The sequence below is a fragment of the Manis javanica genome, chromosome 11 (assembly GCF_040802235.1).
Source record: "Manis javanica isolate MJ-LG chromosome 11, MJ_LKY, whole genome shotgun sequence".
NCBI lineage: Eukaryota > Metazoa > Chordata > Mammalia > Pholidota > Manidae > Manis > Manis javanica.
In genome coordinates this window covers 79,672,000-79,687,932 of record NC_133166.1, presented here as the reverse complement: position 1 = coordinate 79,687,932, position 15,933 = coordinate 79,672,000, and the positions used below count along the sequence as shown (strand labels likewise).

General features: G+C 38.4%; 1 protein-coding gene across 1 annotated transcript in view; it reads left to right on the top strand.

Annotated features, from left to right (window-relative positions):
* WDR64 (WD repeat domain 64) overlaps positions 1 to 10,934 on the top strand; it is a 103,083-nt gene extending 92,149 nt beyond the window's left edge. The window contains exons 26-27 of the mRNA XM_073215737.1: positions 412 to 525; positions 10,780 to 10,934. Of these exons, the coding sequence (XP_073071838.1) occupies positions 412 to 525; positions 10,780 to 10,863 (198 nt within the window). The 3' untranslated portion in view covers positions 10,864 to 10,934. The remainder of the gene's footprint in view (positions 1 to 411; positions 526 to 10,779) is intronic.
* The last annotated feature ends 4,999 nt before the right edge of the window (positions 10,935 to 15,933 follow it).

The following is a 15,933-nucleotide window of genomic DNA, read 5'->3' as shown; positions in this document are numbered from 1 at the left end:
TGAAGGTGAAATATTTCAACTTAATCTTACCTTATTTCTTCAAATGTTCCTGCTCCTTCCCAAGAATGCATTCATTGTAAATAAGTATCAAACACTTAGGCTACAGATGATGCTAAAGGTGAATAAGAATTAATAGCGGGTGATGGTTATGTCAGTATACACACATCAAAATTCATCAAGCTGTAAACTAAGATTTATGGGTTTTATTGTATGTACCTCAATATAAAAAAATTTTAAAGTAAACAAATTTAAAAAATTTTTTAATTAGGAAAGAATTACTAGTGGACAACTGGGAGGGGGGCTGTACTGCATAGCAGTTGGACCTTCTCACTCCCTCTCTTACCCCTGAATTCATATTACAGAAGTAATCTTTTTAAGTATGTCTTACTAACTCTTATTTATGGCTTCTAGATACCAAGCCCCAATAGTCTCAGATTCCTTCCACTCATTGGTTCAGAAGTACACAGGGACTCTTTAGATGGAATTTTAGGAAAGAAGAGGGTAAGTCATGGTCAACACGAAAAGGTAAGTTAATACTTAGAATTCCACAGTGTATTGCATTTCTGTTTGAAGTGTTAATTATTGCTCTGTTCTTAGAAACATTCTGGGCCTAAAATGATCTCAGTTCATACTCTGTGTGCTAATATTCCAGGATGCATTAGCTCAGTGAGATGAAAACCATGAATTTGCTAGAAGAGAGAAAAATCAAACAGGACTTCTGAGCCTGACAAGTGAAACCTATCTAGAGCTAATTTAAGAAAGGACCAATGCCTAATCTTAAAATCTAGGCAACATGATATGACACGTCTGAGGTCTGGGCAGCCATATTTGCTTTACATCTTATTGTACCTACAGGATGGAGACATGATATCATTAAGTTTCTGGCTCACCAGCTGAGTCAAAGAGAATTCTTTCCCAAGAATTCATAGGAATGACTAACATACAATGCTTTAGTTTACATAGTGTTTCTACAAATGGTTCCTTGGGTTTTCACAAGAACTACAAAGAAAACGTTATATCCATCTTAGAACTGGAAAAAAACAGAGCCTAAAGGGAGGTTAAATGACTTGCCTAAGATCATAGTAAGTAAGTGATAAGCTGAGATCTACTTCTGACTGCAAATTTTATGTTCATTCTATTACATCATAGGGCCTAGAAAACTAAAACCCTTTCATTCTTCTATTAGTTCTAGGAACCCTGTATGGGCCTAATTTAACCTGTGGCCACTTACCTAGTCATTAAAATAGATCAAACATTAAGAGGAAGAGCTAACATAGGGTGATTTTTATAAGCCTGCATTCCATGAAGTCAGACTAAAAACAGAAAGAAGATGGTTCTTATTGTCTTTTCCTGAGTAACATATAACAAGCACAACTACAATAACAAAAACAAAAAGCCGCTTTATTTAACAGAGAAAACTTGACCATCATTTTGTCAGCTTGTGCACTTAGAGTATGAATGATTCCTGTTAATCATCAACTCTACCCATCATTTGAGTAAGACTTTTTAGCAGTAGAAGAGTTATCTGTAAAAATAATATAATTTACTTTTGTCTTAAGTAATGGATGAAATGGAGTGGAATCAATAACTAAACTAACAGGAAATCAAAAGAGTGTTTGGGGTTTTATAATTCATACATTTTATGCCCTATGCTTGCATTCTTGTTTTGCCTCATCTGATATTAAATATACTTCACATTCTCTACATGCAAACTAAGTGACAGAAAGAAGGTGGCCAAATATGTATTAAACAGGGGGAAGACAAAAATGGAATTTTTAATATATCCATTGTTTTTAATAGATTATTTTCTCTTAATTGTTCTGGTAGGTCATTAACCACATAAGAAAAACAAAGGGCGTAGATAAGAGGCCACAAAACCATAATTAAGAATTCTCTTTCTGAATAGAAAGTGTGGTTAAAAGAATTAGTGTGGTTGGGGCTCCAATTAGTTTCCAAAATAAAATTAGGTCTTTTTTGGAAAATTGTGCACTTAGTGAGATGACAATAAAATCTAGAAATTCATATAGATTAAAGCACCATTGTGTTGACTGCGATTTTATGAACCTAAACAGCCTATGTGGGAGAAGAGTGGACAAAATCAAATCAATAAATACACATCAAATGCCTGTTTTAATAAGATTACCTCAGAAAGTTTAGTGTTCAAATTCCAACTCTGTGTAACATTTATAGAATACCTCAAAACATCTACTATGTGCTCTGTGCTGTGCTAGGCACCAACAGCCATTCATGGATCAAGGAGCTCACCGCACAGAGGGGACAAAGTCCTCTGAGCAGAGTCCAAACACTGGCACCTTCATCTCTTACTAAATATTTTTAAATGGTAGAAATGTTGGTTCCAAGTATTCGTGTCTTTAAATGGTTCGGAATCTCTTTAGGATTCAAAAAGTTACAAAATGTTAATCAAAGTACAGGAAAAGTAATTCAGAGCATAAGCCTGCAGTTCCCTTTCAGTTTAAATGTGGGGAGAGAGAGGGAGAATGTGAACTTTGTGACACATAATCCATTTTCAAAGTCATGCAAACACATCCAATAATAGGAAAATGGTGAAGTGAAGATGGTAGATACGATAGCATACTCTATAGCTCTTCCATAGAATATTTAAATAACAGAACAATTTTCACAATTTTATTTTTGGTGAAAAAGGTATGTAGTCTGAATGATATTGCTCATGATAATGGCTAGCCAATTAACCAAGAATAATACATGAAGGTGAAATATTTCAACTTAATCTTACCAGGTACAACAGTATGCCAGGTACAACACTGAACATTATACAGAGATAAGCACACTCACTAATCTTCACAACACTTTGAGTAGTTATGAATTTCATCCGCACTTGACAATTGAGAAAACTGAAGTACAGGGGATACATAATTTACCTAAAAGCCCTAAAGGAGCAAATAATAGAGCTGGGATTTAAACCCAGCAGTTTGACTTCAGAGTCTGGACACTTGAACACAGTGCAATGTAATTCAGACACAGGTGAACTGCTGGCCTCTCCTGGTCACAATACAGCATGAGAGTTTACAAGTACTGAGCCCTAGAACAACCCTCCCTTCCCACCACTCTCTGCCCCTCCCCCTGCTTTATTTTTCTTCATGGCTCTGTCACTGACATTACATTACATTACATAAGAATTCATTACTTTGTATTGATTCTTTCCTACTGGAATGTTAAGATCCATGAAGGCAAGAACTTTGACCAGTTCTCTGCTGGAATTCTCTGTTCCAGTGTTTAGAACGCATAAGTGATACTCAAAAAACATTTGCTGAATGAAAGAATGAATGAGTTAGAAGAATAGAAAACTAAAGAGAAATCAGTGCAGCATCACCTCAGCTGTGTAACAGGTTGATCTAGGGAGCTAAGTCTCCCACCTTCCCTCAGGCAGAAAGAGGAACGATCCCATGACCTGTGAGTGCCCAAGCCTATGGGATTTTAGGGGGTTGAATTTTGACCTTAGAGCTCACTCTTTCTCTCTCTTTACCTTATAATTCCCTATATCTCCTCTTCCATTTCCTTCTTTCTTCTTCCCATAAAAGACATAAAATCAATTTGCTCTGTACTGTAAATATTGGCTGAATATCATTGACAAAAGTAGACACCAATATTAATTTTTAAACCAAATGAGTTTAACTATGTGTGTGTGTGTGTGTGTGTGTGTGTGTGTGTGTGTGTGTGTGTGTGTGTGTGCGTGTGTGTGTGTGTCTTCCAAAAATATCCAGTTCAAAACCTGTTTCATTTCTCATTTGTGGGATCATCATTGATTTCATTTTCCTGTAAATGAGTGGATTCTCATGATAGAATATATAATATCTCTATGGCTTGAGAGAATCCTAGCAATCTTTGTTTGCTTAGTCTTAAACAACCCTTTACAGACTGGGCAGTTAAGTCCCAGAATGAATAACCACCTAGTCAAGGAGAATTGACCCCTGAATGCCACAGGTCTGAAATATGTGTGTCCACTTATATGTGGATACATTGAAAAATATTTGAAAAAAATTTTCTTTTCTCTGGCCTACTTTACTGTAAGAATACAGAATATAATACACATAACTATAAAATATGTGTTAATCGACTGTCCATGTTATTGGTAAGCTTTCCAGTTAACAGCAGGCTATTAGTAGTTAAGTTTCTGGAGAATCAAAAGTTATACTCAGATTTTCAACTGTGGGGCTGGGGGGTAGTTGGTGCTACTGAACCCCCACATAGTTCAAGGGTCAACTGTAGTTCTACAGCCTCAGCTCTTCCATGATGCCCTTCTGGAGCCACACCTCCTATATATTTTTTTTTGTACTCATTAATCTACAATTACATGAGGAACATTATGTTTACTAGACTCCCCGCATCAACAAGTATCCCCACAAACCCCATTACAGTCACTGTCCATCAGTGTAGTAAGATGCTATAGAATCACTACTTGTCTTCTCTGTGTTGCACAGCTCTCCCTGTGCCTCCCCCCATATTATACATGGTAATCATAATGCCACCTTTCTTTCCCCCCCCATCCCTCCCTTCCCACCCATTCTTCCGAGTCCCTTTCCCTTTGGTAACTGTTAGTCCATTCTTGGGTTCTGTGATTGTGCTGCAGTCTTGTTCCTTCAGTTTCTTCTTTGTTCTTATAATCCACATATGAGTGAAATCATTTGGTACTTGACTTTCCCCACCTGGCTTATTTCCCTGAGCATAATACCCTCTAGCTCCTTCCATGTTGTTGCAAATGGTAGGATTTGTTTTCTTCTTATGGCTGAATAATATTCCATTGTGTATGTGTACCACATCTTCTTTATCCATTCATCTACTGATGGACACTTGGGCTGCTTCCATTTATTGCCTACTGTAAACAGTGCTGCAATAAACATAGGTATGCATATGTCTTTTTCAAACTGGGCTGCTGCATTCCTAGGGTAAATTCCTAGAAGTGGAATTCCTGGGTCAAATGGTATTTCTATTTTGAGCTTTTTGAGGAACCTCCATACTGCTTGCCACAATGGTTGAACTAATTTACATTCCCACCAGCAGTGTAGGAGGGTTCCCCTTTCTCCACATCTTCGCCAACATTTGTTGTTGTTTGTCTTTTGGATGGTGGTGATCCTTACTTGTGTGAGGTGATATCTCATTGTGGTTTTAATTTGCATTTCTCTGATGACTAGCGATGTGGAGCATCTTTTCACATGTCTGTTGGCCATCTGAATTTCTTCTTTGGACAACTGTCTGTTCATCTCCTCTGCCCATTTTTTAATTGAATTATTTATTTTTTGTTTCTTGAGGTGTGTGATCTCTATATATATTTTGGATGTCAGCCCTTTATCAGATCTGTCATTTATGAATATATTCTCCCATACTGTAGGATGCCTTTTTGTTCTGTTGATGGTGTCCTTTGCTGTACAGAAGCTTTTCAGCTTGATGTAGTTCCACTTGTTCATTTTGGCTTTTGTTTCCATTGCCTGGCGAGATATGTTCATGAAGAAGTCGCTCATGTTTATGTTCAATAGATTTTTGCCTATGTTTCTTTCTAAGAGTTTTATGGTTTCATGACTTACATTCAGGTCTTTGATCCATTTAGAATTTATTTTTGTGTATGGGGTTAGCCAGGGATCCAGTTTCATTCTGTTACATGTAGCTGTCCAGTTTTGCCAACACCAGCTGTTGAAGAGGCTCTCACTTCCCCATTGTATGTCCATGGCCCCTTTACTGTATATTAATTGACCATATATGTTTCAGTTAATATCTGGAGACTCTATTCTGTTCCACTGGTCTGTGGCTCTGTTCTTGTGCCAGTACCAAATTGTCTTGATTACTGTGGCTTTGTAATAGAGCTTGAAGTTAGGAAGCGAGATCCCCGCCCACGTTATTCTTCCTTCTCAGGATTGCTTTGGCTATTCGGGGTCTTTGGTGGTTCTATATGAATTTTAGAACTATTTGTTCCAGTTCATTGAAGAATGCTATTGGTATTTTGATAGAGATTGCATTAAATCTGTAGATTGATTTACGCAGATGGCCATTTTGACAATATTAATTCTTCCTAGCCAAGAGCATGGGATGAGTTTCCATTTGTTAGTGTCCTCTTTAATTTATCTTAACAGTGTCTTGTAGTTTTCAGGGTATAGGTCTTTCACTTCCTTGGTTAGGTTTATTCCTAGGTATTTTATTCTTTTTGATGCAATTGTGAATGGAATTGTTTTCCTGATTTCTCTTTCTGTTAATTCATCATTAGTGCATAGGAAAGCAACAGATTTCTGTGTATTAATTTTGTATCCTGAAACTTTGCTGAATAAGTCTGGCTAGGGGCTTATCTAATTTGTTTATTTTCTCAAAGAACCAGCTCTTGGTTTCATTGAGAAGTTCTAGTATTTCTGGAAAGGAATCTTTAGGGTTTTTTATGTACAATATCATGTAATCTGCAAATACTGACAGTTTGACTTCTTCTTTACCAATCTGGATTCCTTATATTTCTTTGTTTTGTCTAATTGCCATGGCTAGGACCTCCAGTACTATATTGAATAACAGTGGGGAGAGTGGGCATCCCTGTCTTGTTCCCGATCTTAGAGGAAAAGCTTTCAGTTTCTCTCTGTTAAGTATTATGTTGGCTGTAGGTTTGTCATATATGGCCTTTATTATGTTTAGGTACTTGCCCTCTGTATACTTTTTATTGAGAGTTTTTATCATGAGTGGATGTTGAATTTTTGTTGAATGCTTTTTCAGCGTCTATGGAGATGCTCATGTGGTTTATGTCCTTTTTTGTTTATGTGGTGGATGATGTTGATGGATTTTCAAATATTGTACCATCCTTGCATCCCTGAGATGAATCCCACTTGGTCATGGTGTATGTTCCTCTTGATATATTTTTGAATTTGGTTTGCTAATATTTTATTGAGTATTTTTGCATCTATGTTCATCAGGGATATTGGTCTGTAATTTTCTTTTTTGGTGGGGTCCTTGCCTGGTTTTGTTATTAGAGTAATGCTGGTTTCATAGAATGAGTTTGAAAGTATTCCCTTCTCCTCTATTTTTTGGAAAACTTTAAGGAGAATGGGTATTATGTCTTCTCTGTATGTTTGATAATATTCTGTGATAAATGCATCTGGCCCGGGGGTTTTGCTCTTGGGTAGTTTTTTGATTACTGCTTCAATTTCATTGCTGGTAATCGGTCTGTTTAGATTTTCTGTTTCTTCCTTGGTCAGTCTTGGAAGGTTGTATTTTTCTAGGAAGTTGTCCATTTCTTCTAGGCTTTCCAGCTTGTGAGCATATAGATTCTCATAGTATTCTCTAATGATTCTTTGTACTTCTGTGTGGTCTGTCATAATTTTTCCATTCTCGTTTCTGATCCTTTTAATGTGTGTAGATTCTCTTTTTCTCTTAATAAGTCTGGCTAGGGGCTTATCTATTTTATTTTCTCAAAGAACCAGTTCTTGGTTTCATTGATTTTTTTCTCTTGTTTTATTCTTCTCAATTTTATTTATTTCTTCTCTGATCTTTATTATGTTTTTCCTTCTGCTGACTTTGGGCCTCATTTGTTCTTCTTTTTCCAATTTCAATAATTGTGACTTTAGACTATTCATACGGGATTGTTCTTCCTTCTTTTAATAGGCCTGGATTGCTATATACTTTCCTCTTAGAACTGCCTTTGTTGGGTCCCACAGAAGTTGGGGCTTTGTGCTGTTGTTGTCATTTGTCGTCATATATTGCTTGATCTCTATTTTAATTTGGTCATTGATCCATTGATTATTTAGAAGCATGTTATTAAGCCTCCATGTGTTTGTGAGCCTTTTTGTTTTCTTCATACAATTTATTTCTAGTTTTATACCTTTGTGGTCTGAGAAGTTGGTTGGTAGTATTTCAATGTTTTTTAATTTACTGAGGCTCTTTTTGTGGCCTAGTATGTGGTCTATTCTGGAGAATGTTCCATGTGCACTTGAGAAGAATGTGTATCCTGCTGCTTTTAGGTATAGAGTTCTGTAGATGTCTATTAGGTCCATCTGTTCTAGTGTGTTGTTCAGTGCCTCTGTGTCCTTACTTATTTTCTGTCTGGTAGATCTGTCCTTTGGAGTGAGTGGTGTGTTGAAGTCTTCTAAAATGAATGCATTGCATTCTATTTCCTCCTTTAATTCTGTTAGTATTTGTTTCACATATGCGGGTGCTCCTGTATTGGGTGCATATATATTTATAATGGTTATATCCTCTTGTTGGACTGACCCCTTTATCATTATGTAATGTCCTTCTTTATCTCTTGTTGCTTTCTTTATTTTAAAGTCTATTTTGTCTGATACTGGTATTGCAACACCTGCTTTTCTCTCCCTATTATTTGCATGAAATATCTTTTTCCATCCCTTGACTTTTAGTCTGTGCATGTGTTTGGGTTTGAGGTGAATCTCTTGTAAGCAGCATATAGATGGGTCCTGCTTTTTTATCCATTCTATTACTCTGTGTCTTTTGATTGGTACATTCAGTCCATTTACATTTAGGGTGATTATTGAAAGATATGTACTTATTGCCATTGCAGGTTTTAGATTCGTGGTTACCAAAGGTTCAAGGTTAGCTTCTTTAGTATCTTTCTGTCTAACTTAACTCGCTTATTAAGCTATTATAAACACAGTCTGATGATTCTTTATTTCTCTCCCTTCTTATTCCTCCTCCTACATTCTTTATATGTTAGGTGTTTTATTCTGTACTCTTTTGTGTTTCCTTTGACTGCTTTTGTGAGTAGTTGATTTTATTTTTTTGTCTTTAGTTAGTATTTGGTTGGTCTGCTTTCTTTGCTGTTATTTTATTTTCTCTGGTGACATCTATTTAGACTTAGAAGTGCTTCCATCTAGAGCAGTCCTTTAAAATATCCTGCAGAGGTGGTTTGTGGCAGGCAAATTTCCTCAACTTTTGCTTGTCTGGGAATTGTTTAATCCCTTATTCATATTTAAATGATAATTGTGCTTAATACAGTACTCTTGGTTCCAGTCCCTTCTGTTTCATTGCATTAAATAGATCATGCCATTCTCTTCTGGTCTATAAGATTTCTGTTGAGAAATCTGATGATAGCCTGATGGGTTTTCCTCTGTAGGTGGCCTTTTTTCTCTCTCTGGCTGCCTTTAATACTCTGTCCTTGTCCTTGATCTTTGCCATTTTAATTATTATGTGTCTTGGTGTTGTCCTCCTTGGGTCCCTTGTGTTGGGAGTTCTGTGGGTTTCCATGATCTGAGAGACTATTTCCTCCCCCAGTTTGGGGAAGTTTTCAGCAATTATTTCTTCAAAGACACTTTCTATCCCTTTTTCTCTCTTCTTCTTCTTCTGGTACCCCTATAATGTGAATATTGTTCCATTTGGATTGGTCACACAGCTGTCTTAATATTCTTTCATTCCTGGAGATCCTTTTATCTCTATCTGCCTCAGCTTCTCTGTGTTCCTGTTCTGGTTTCTATTCCATTAATGGCCTTTTCCACCTCATCCAGTCTATTCTTAAGTCCTTTCAGAGATTGTTTTATTTCTGTATTCTCCCTCCTAACTTGATCCTTTAGCTCTTGCATATTTCTCCGCAGCTCCATCAGCATGGTTATGAGCTTTATTTTCAATTCTTTTTCAGGAAGATTGGTTAAATCTATCTCCCCAGGCTCCCTCCCAGGGGTTGTCTGGGTAATTCTGAACTGGATCAAATTCTTCTGCCTTTTCATGGCGATAGAGGTAGTCATAGGCAGTTGGTGTGTGTGTTAGCTGGGAGAACAAGGCCCTTCTTGCTTGCTGGTCGCTTTGCCCTCCTCCACTGCCTGTGCCAGTTACCCGCACATGGGGAGCAGCTTCTGGTTTTATTTCCTGAGCCTCCACAGGCGAGGCAGCCCATAGCCCTGCGGGGAGTGGCAGGTGCTCCAGGTGTGCTCTCCTATGAGAACGGCAACCTTTCACACCCTGTCCTGGCTTCCTTTGCACCATGCAACTGCATGCAGGTGGGGCCTCTGAGTCTGGCCCAGGTGGCTGCGGAGGAGGCTCTGGGCAGTTGCTGTGGGCGTGGCTGCTCCCAGGCCACTCCTCTGCTATGGCAGGGCCACGCTGGAGGGGGAATGGATGGGAAGCTCTTTATCACCATGAGGGGCTTCAGAGCTGCGCTGCCTCCCAGGGGGTTAGGGCGCCCAAAGTTCCCCCGGATTCTCAGCCTGCTGGGCTGAGTGTTCCGTGATGCCTCAGTCAATCCAGTTATGAGGCCCCTGTCCCTTTAAGACTTTCCCAGGACCTGCTCACATATTTTACTGTTTGGTTTCCCTCATATCCAGCACACCATGCACTGTTTGTCTGTGCTCCCGGTGCAGATGACTAGGGCTGGGTATTTAGCAGTCCTGGGCTCCCACTCCCTCCCTGCTCCAGCTCCTCTCCTCCCACTGGGGAGCTGGGGTGGGGGGCGCAATTACGTCCTGCCGAGCTGCAGCTTGTATCTTACCCCCTTCGTGAGGTGCTGAGTTCTCGCAGGTGTAGATGTAGGCTGGCTGTTGTACTGTATCTTCTGGTCCCTCTTTTAGGAATAGTTGTATTTGTTGTATTTTCAAAAATATATATGGTTTTGGGAGGAGATTTCCACTCCCACCCACTCACACTGCCATCTTGGCTCCTCTCCCCTGCCTCCTGTTTTTAACACACTGTTATACTTGAGGCACACAGTAAAGTAAATATTTTCTACCTAGGAGGATTAAAATCTCTACAGAAGTTAGTGGTGCAACTTGACTCTAGAAATTTGAGTTTGTCATATAATGCCAGTTACCAGACAAGTCCTTTGCTTTGCAGGCACAGCAGAGAAGAAGTCTGAAAAGAAACTTCATCCCACAAATAAATCTGACTTCGTCCTTCTTTCCAACCATCCCCAAGTGAAGAGAGAAAACCCAGAATTGGCTGCTGTGGCTTGAGCTGCACATAAAATGGCTGGCAAAGTCTGCGTGATACTCCAGTCTTCATTTCAGGATGAAAGCGACGGTCTGTTGGCCACTTTCACCCATGCGTCACACCACCTGTGCCCTCAAGCCATTCTACCCATGAAGAAGACTGTCCAGGGAGTCTAGGTGGCCTCAGCAATGAGCACCAAATGAGCCACAAGCAGCCAGTTGGTCAACTTCTTTTATACACTGAGATCCACTTAAACAGGCAATGTTTCTTATTTACTGTGAGCAAAATGACACATAAGGAAATAACAAAAATCAATGGCATAAGTAGATCTAAAATAATATGACTATCAAAGATTAGCTTTCCACACCCCCCACTGTTCACCCTAATTTATAACTGGAATTAATATCAGAAGGTATGCAGTAAGAGGCAAACTACTTGTGTATCACACTACACAGTATACAAAGAGAATTCTTATTGAAAAGAAATATGAGCCAGTCAAGCCTCTAGGAATTTGTCTACTTCATGTAGGGAAATGTCATACATACAGAAGAAAATATTCAGTGTCTTGGATAAAGTCAGAAGTGATTTACATTTAGTCTGGAAATGACTCCAGATAAATACAACTGGGATGGCTATCTGAACTTCCTGGAGTTCATTTTTTATTAATTCTTTTATTCATTGATATTGGTATTTTGACCAAGTGATTAATTTCAGCAGTAAGTACTCACATGAAAAATGAAAGCATCTGAAGTTGATCAATAATAAGTGAGATTTTCAATAAATTGAAGACATGAGGAAAGTATTAGAATTGAAACCTGAAAATTGGTTGGCCCAGGCCTCTTTGGGAAGTGATTTTGAGCCCTTAATATAAAAGCATTCCCATATGAAGGAGTAAGTTTACTTTCCCCAAAGCACCAGACCATTTGGTAAGAAAAAACTGTGGCCCCTTAGCACTGATTCTGTCCTTTCATTCTGGGAAGGAATTCTATAGTTCTTACAATCTCACAATTATAATTCTTACAATCCCAAAAACTTTGGAAAATTAAGGAAACTTTTTATTCATGTAAACTTTACTTTCACATCTTTCTTTGTTTATTTCTAGGCATGTACTAATTTTTTTTACTCATAGGCATGTGATCACTACTCCTGGTAATTTTGTTTCTTTTAATTTTTTTCTTTATGTATTTTTTTAACCTTTAAAATCAACTTTATTGAGGTACAGTTTGCATTCAATAGTATGCAACCATTTTAAGAGTTCTAGTCATTGGCATTTGACGCAGTGTACATGTGTGGAACCACCGTCCACCACCATAGAACTTTGCTGTCACTCCAGAAACCCCCTTCCTGTCTTCTTGCCATCTCAGTAAGGTAACCACTGATATGCTTTCCATTACACTTAAGTTAATTTTTTCTTCTTTTCAAATTGTGGTAAAACACACAAAACATAAAATTTAGCATCTCCACTGTTTTTATGTATTCAGTTAAGTGGCATTAAGTACATTTTCAATGGTGTGCAATCACCACTGCCATCCATCTCTAAACTTTTCATCATCCCATACTGAAACCTGTTCCCACTAAACACTAACTCTTTCCCCTTCCCCCAGCCCCAGCACCTACCATCCTACTTCCTGTCTCTAAGGATCTGACTCTTCTAGTACCTCATGTCAATGGAATCATATAGTATTTGTCCTTTAGTGACTGGCTTCTTTCCTCAAGGTTCATTCGTGCTGTGGCGTGTCAGTGCCTCGTTCCTTTCTAAGGCTGCATAATACTCCACTGGGTGGATGGGCCCCATTTCATTGATCTAATCATCTGCTGATGGACACCTAACTTGCTTCCATGTTTTGGTGATTGTGAGTAATGCTACTGTCAATGTGGGTGTGCCAATATCTGTTTGAGCCCCTGCTTCTGGTTCTTTTGGGTGTATGCTAGGGGAGATTTGCCTGCTACGCAACTTCCTGTATATTGACTTGTACAGCCTGTGCACTTCCATCCAGCTGCCTTTGCTCAACATTCTGTCAGTGACATTCATACAGGATGCCACACGCATCCATAGTTTGTTCCTTTTCATTGTTGCATGTTCCTCGGTGGGGTTCAGTTGTTGATCCGCTCTTTTGCTAATGGGCAGGCACTTGGGGACTGTGACCTGGAAATTCAGGTGTGCACGGCATTGGACTGACTTTGTACCCCTCTCTGTGCCTCAGAGCCAGCAGTACAGGCCCCTCACTTCCTCATGCAGACGGCAGCCCCCTGAGCAGCTCCCCAGACCAGCCTTCTCTTCGGTGCCAGATACAGATATTAGTGAGACCTGGCCCCTGCCTTGAAGGGCTCTGTGCACTGAGAAGATGACCAGCCCCTGCAGTTGAGGTGCAGAAGGGCCAATGAGGAAGCATGGGGGAGTTTTGAGCAAGGCTTGCCCTCTAGTTCTGGCCCACCCCTCAGGTCCTGCCTGATGGTCCCTTCATCTATTTTAATTACACAAGAAACTAAAGTTCCAAAAGAAAATATTGAACATTCAGGCTTTTAAAGCTTTTCAATAATATGTATAACTTAAGCAAATGAAAGGAGAAACTCTAGAAAAAACATCATGATTATGGAAAATTTGCAATTATCAATACCTAAGTAAACCAGAGATTTTTTTAATTGACATATAACATCATATTATTTTTCAGTGTACATTAGGATTTGATATTGTATTGTGAAATGATCACCACAATAAGTCTAGTTAATGTCCATCACACATAGTTAGAAAATTTTCTTGTGATGAGTTTTAAGATCTACTCTCTTAGCAACTTTCAAACATGGAATATGTGCTGTATATTACATCCCCAAGACTTAACTTTATAACTGGAAGTTTTGTACCTTTTGACCCTCTAAGCCTATTTTGCCCCAGAAAATTCTTTTTAAAAGACTTCTTTAAAAAAAGACTTCTTAAAGTGAAAGAGAAAACTTCTAAGTTTATGAAAATGATTCCATCTCCCACCTTTTAATCTCATTTATAAAAGATCATTTAAGCTGTTAGGCATAGATTTCCTAACACAAGACAATATTGAATACAATACCTTTAATTACATTCAAGGCCCTAAATTAGCAGCCACCTTCCTTTTTGAGTGAGGAATTCTCTAAACCTCTTTTAACAGGAATATCTAATTTCTTGACCCTCTTAGGATTTTAAAAAATATTTTAACATTTTTGCATAATATGTAAAAAGGGATTTTATTTTAGTCAGTATACTATTAGGAATGCAGCATAACTAACCATGTAATTATAATTTTTAGTGATACACATAAGACATAGAAAAATTTTGTCTTTTCCCTCATTTATCCAATGACAAGCCTGACTAAATCAATCATTTAAGAAAAGGACTGACTTGGTGACAAATAAATAAAGATATTTTATTATATCATGTTTGGTGTGGGATTAAAATGTTTACTAAAACAAGGGCAATGATGTGCTGCAGGTCATGGTAGACTAGGTAATTAGGACCAATCACTCTCACTGAGGACAATTAGAAAAACATGGACAAAATACAGAAAACATCTCTATGAAGGCATCTGAGTGCAAATAAGATGGTGAAGCATGAACATTCCAGATTCTGTGGGACAAATGAGGCTCAGGCAAGTGAGCCCAACCTTTGAAGCCAATTGTGTCATGCAAGCATGTTCTGATTCCAGAAGGGAAGATTAAGAAGCCAAGAAACTAAAGCGGAAATTAGGGCTAAGGAGACAGGGACTAGCATTTAGGCTCAATAAGGGGTAAGTCCTCTCACTCTGACTTGAGGTCCCAAAGAAACACATCCTGGAAATACAGTAAAAAAATGATAGGTGGATCTTCACTTGGACTACAGTTTAGTTTCCAACTATTTCAATCCCTGAAATTGGGCTATGGTAATCCTAAATCCCAGGAGCCTATAGAAACAAGGGTAAATATTGTAGAGAAAAACGGCATCTCCCTAGGCCTTAAATTATGTCTTTACTTATATTTACACACATATTATATTTACTTTACATACATTCCGAATATATGTCTGACACACTATAAAAATGACCAGGTACATGAGAAGACAAGACAACATGAACAGAAACTGACAGAAAGAAAAGAGGTCATGGAAATAAACACCCAGGGCTTCCAGATATGGGATTTACCAGGTATTGACTTTAAAATAACTGTGCATTCTATATGATAAAGTACATTCTATAGAGATAAAGTACAAGGCTTAGAATTTCAGCAAAGAACTAGAAACTGTTGGTAAGAACCAAAAGGAAATTATAGACCCGAAAAACACAATGACCAAACTGAAAACTCAGCCAAAGGATGTAATGACGGAGTAGGTCAACTGAAGAGAAAAGAGCTGAAAACCAGGCGGTGGGTATCCAGGTATGCCTTAAAGAATGCTTTCAGATTCTCTGAATGTTCACATTGTTTCCATAATAAAATGTTGGAGAGAATCTCTCCTGGTATCATTGCATCAAGTGGCTTTATGGTCCAAGGTGGTCTCCCCCCACCTACCACACGTTTGGTGCTGGCTATTGGCTGGACCTTTCTACTTGTTCTCTCATCCTCAAGGAAGTTAGCCCAGAATTCTTCACACGATGCTTTCAGGGTTCAAGAGAGTGAGAACAAAAGCTACAAGGATCCTACTGTGTCAATGCTGCTGGGCTATATTGGCCAAATTAAGTCACAAGACAAACCTCAGTTCCAGTGTGGTGGAGAAATTAGTCATATTACAAAGGGCATATGTACAAACATGGGGAAAATTTATGGCTATTTGTGATCTACCAGACTCCCCAAGTTGATTCTTACATTCAATATAATCTTAATCAAAATCTCCACATTTAAAAAAGTCTAAATTGACAAGCCAACTCAAAACCTTATTTAGGAATATAAAAAGGGTCAAGAATAACCAGGATACTCCTGAAAAAGAATAAAGGAGTGTAGAACTGCTTGACTATATATCAAAACCTATTATAAAGCTATAGTAATTGAGACTGAGTGGTATTGGAGTAAGAATAGACAACAATGGAATGAAATAAAGAGCCTAGGAAGCAACCCTCATAT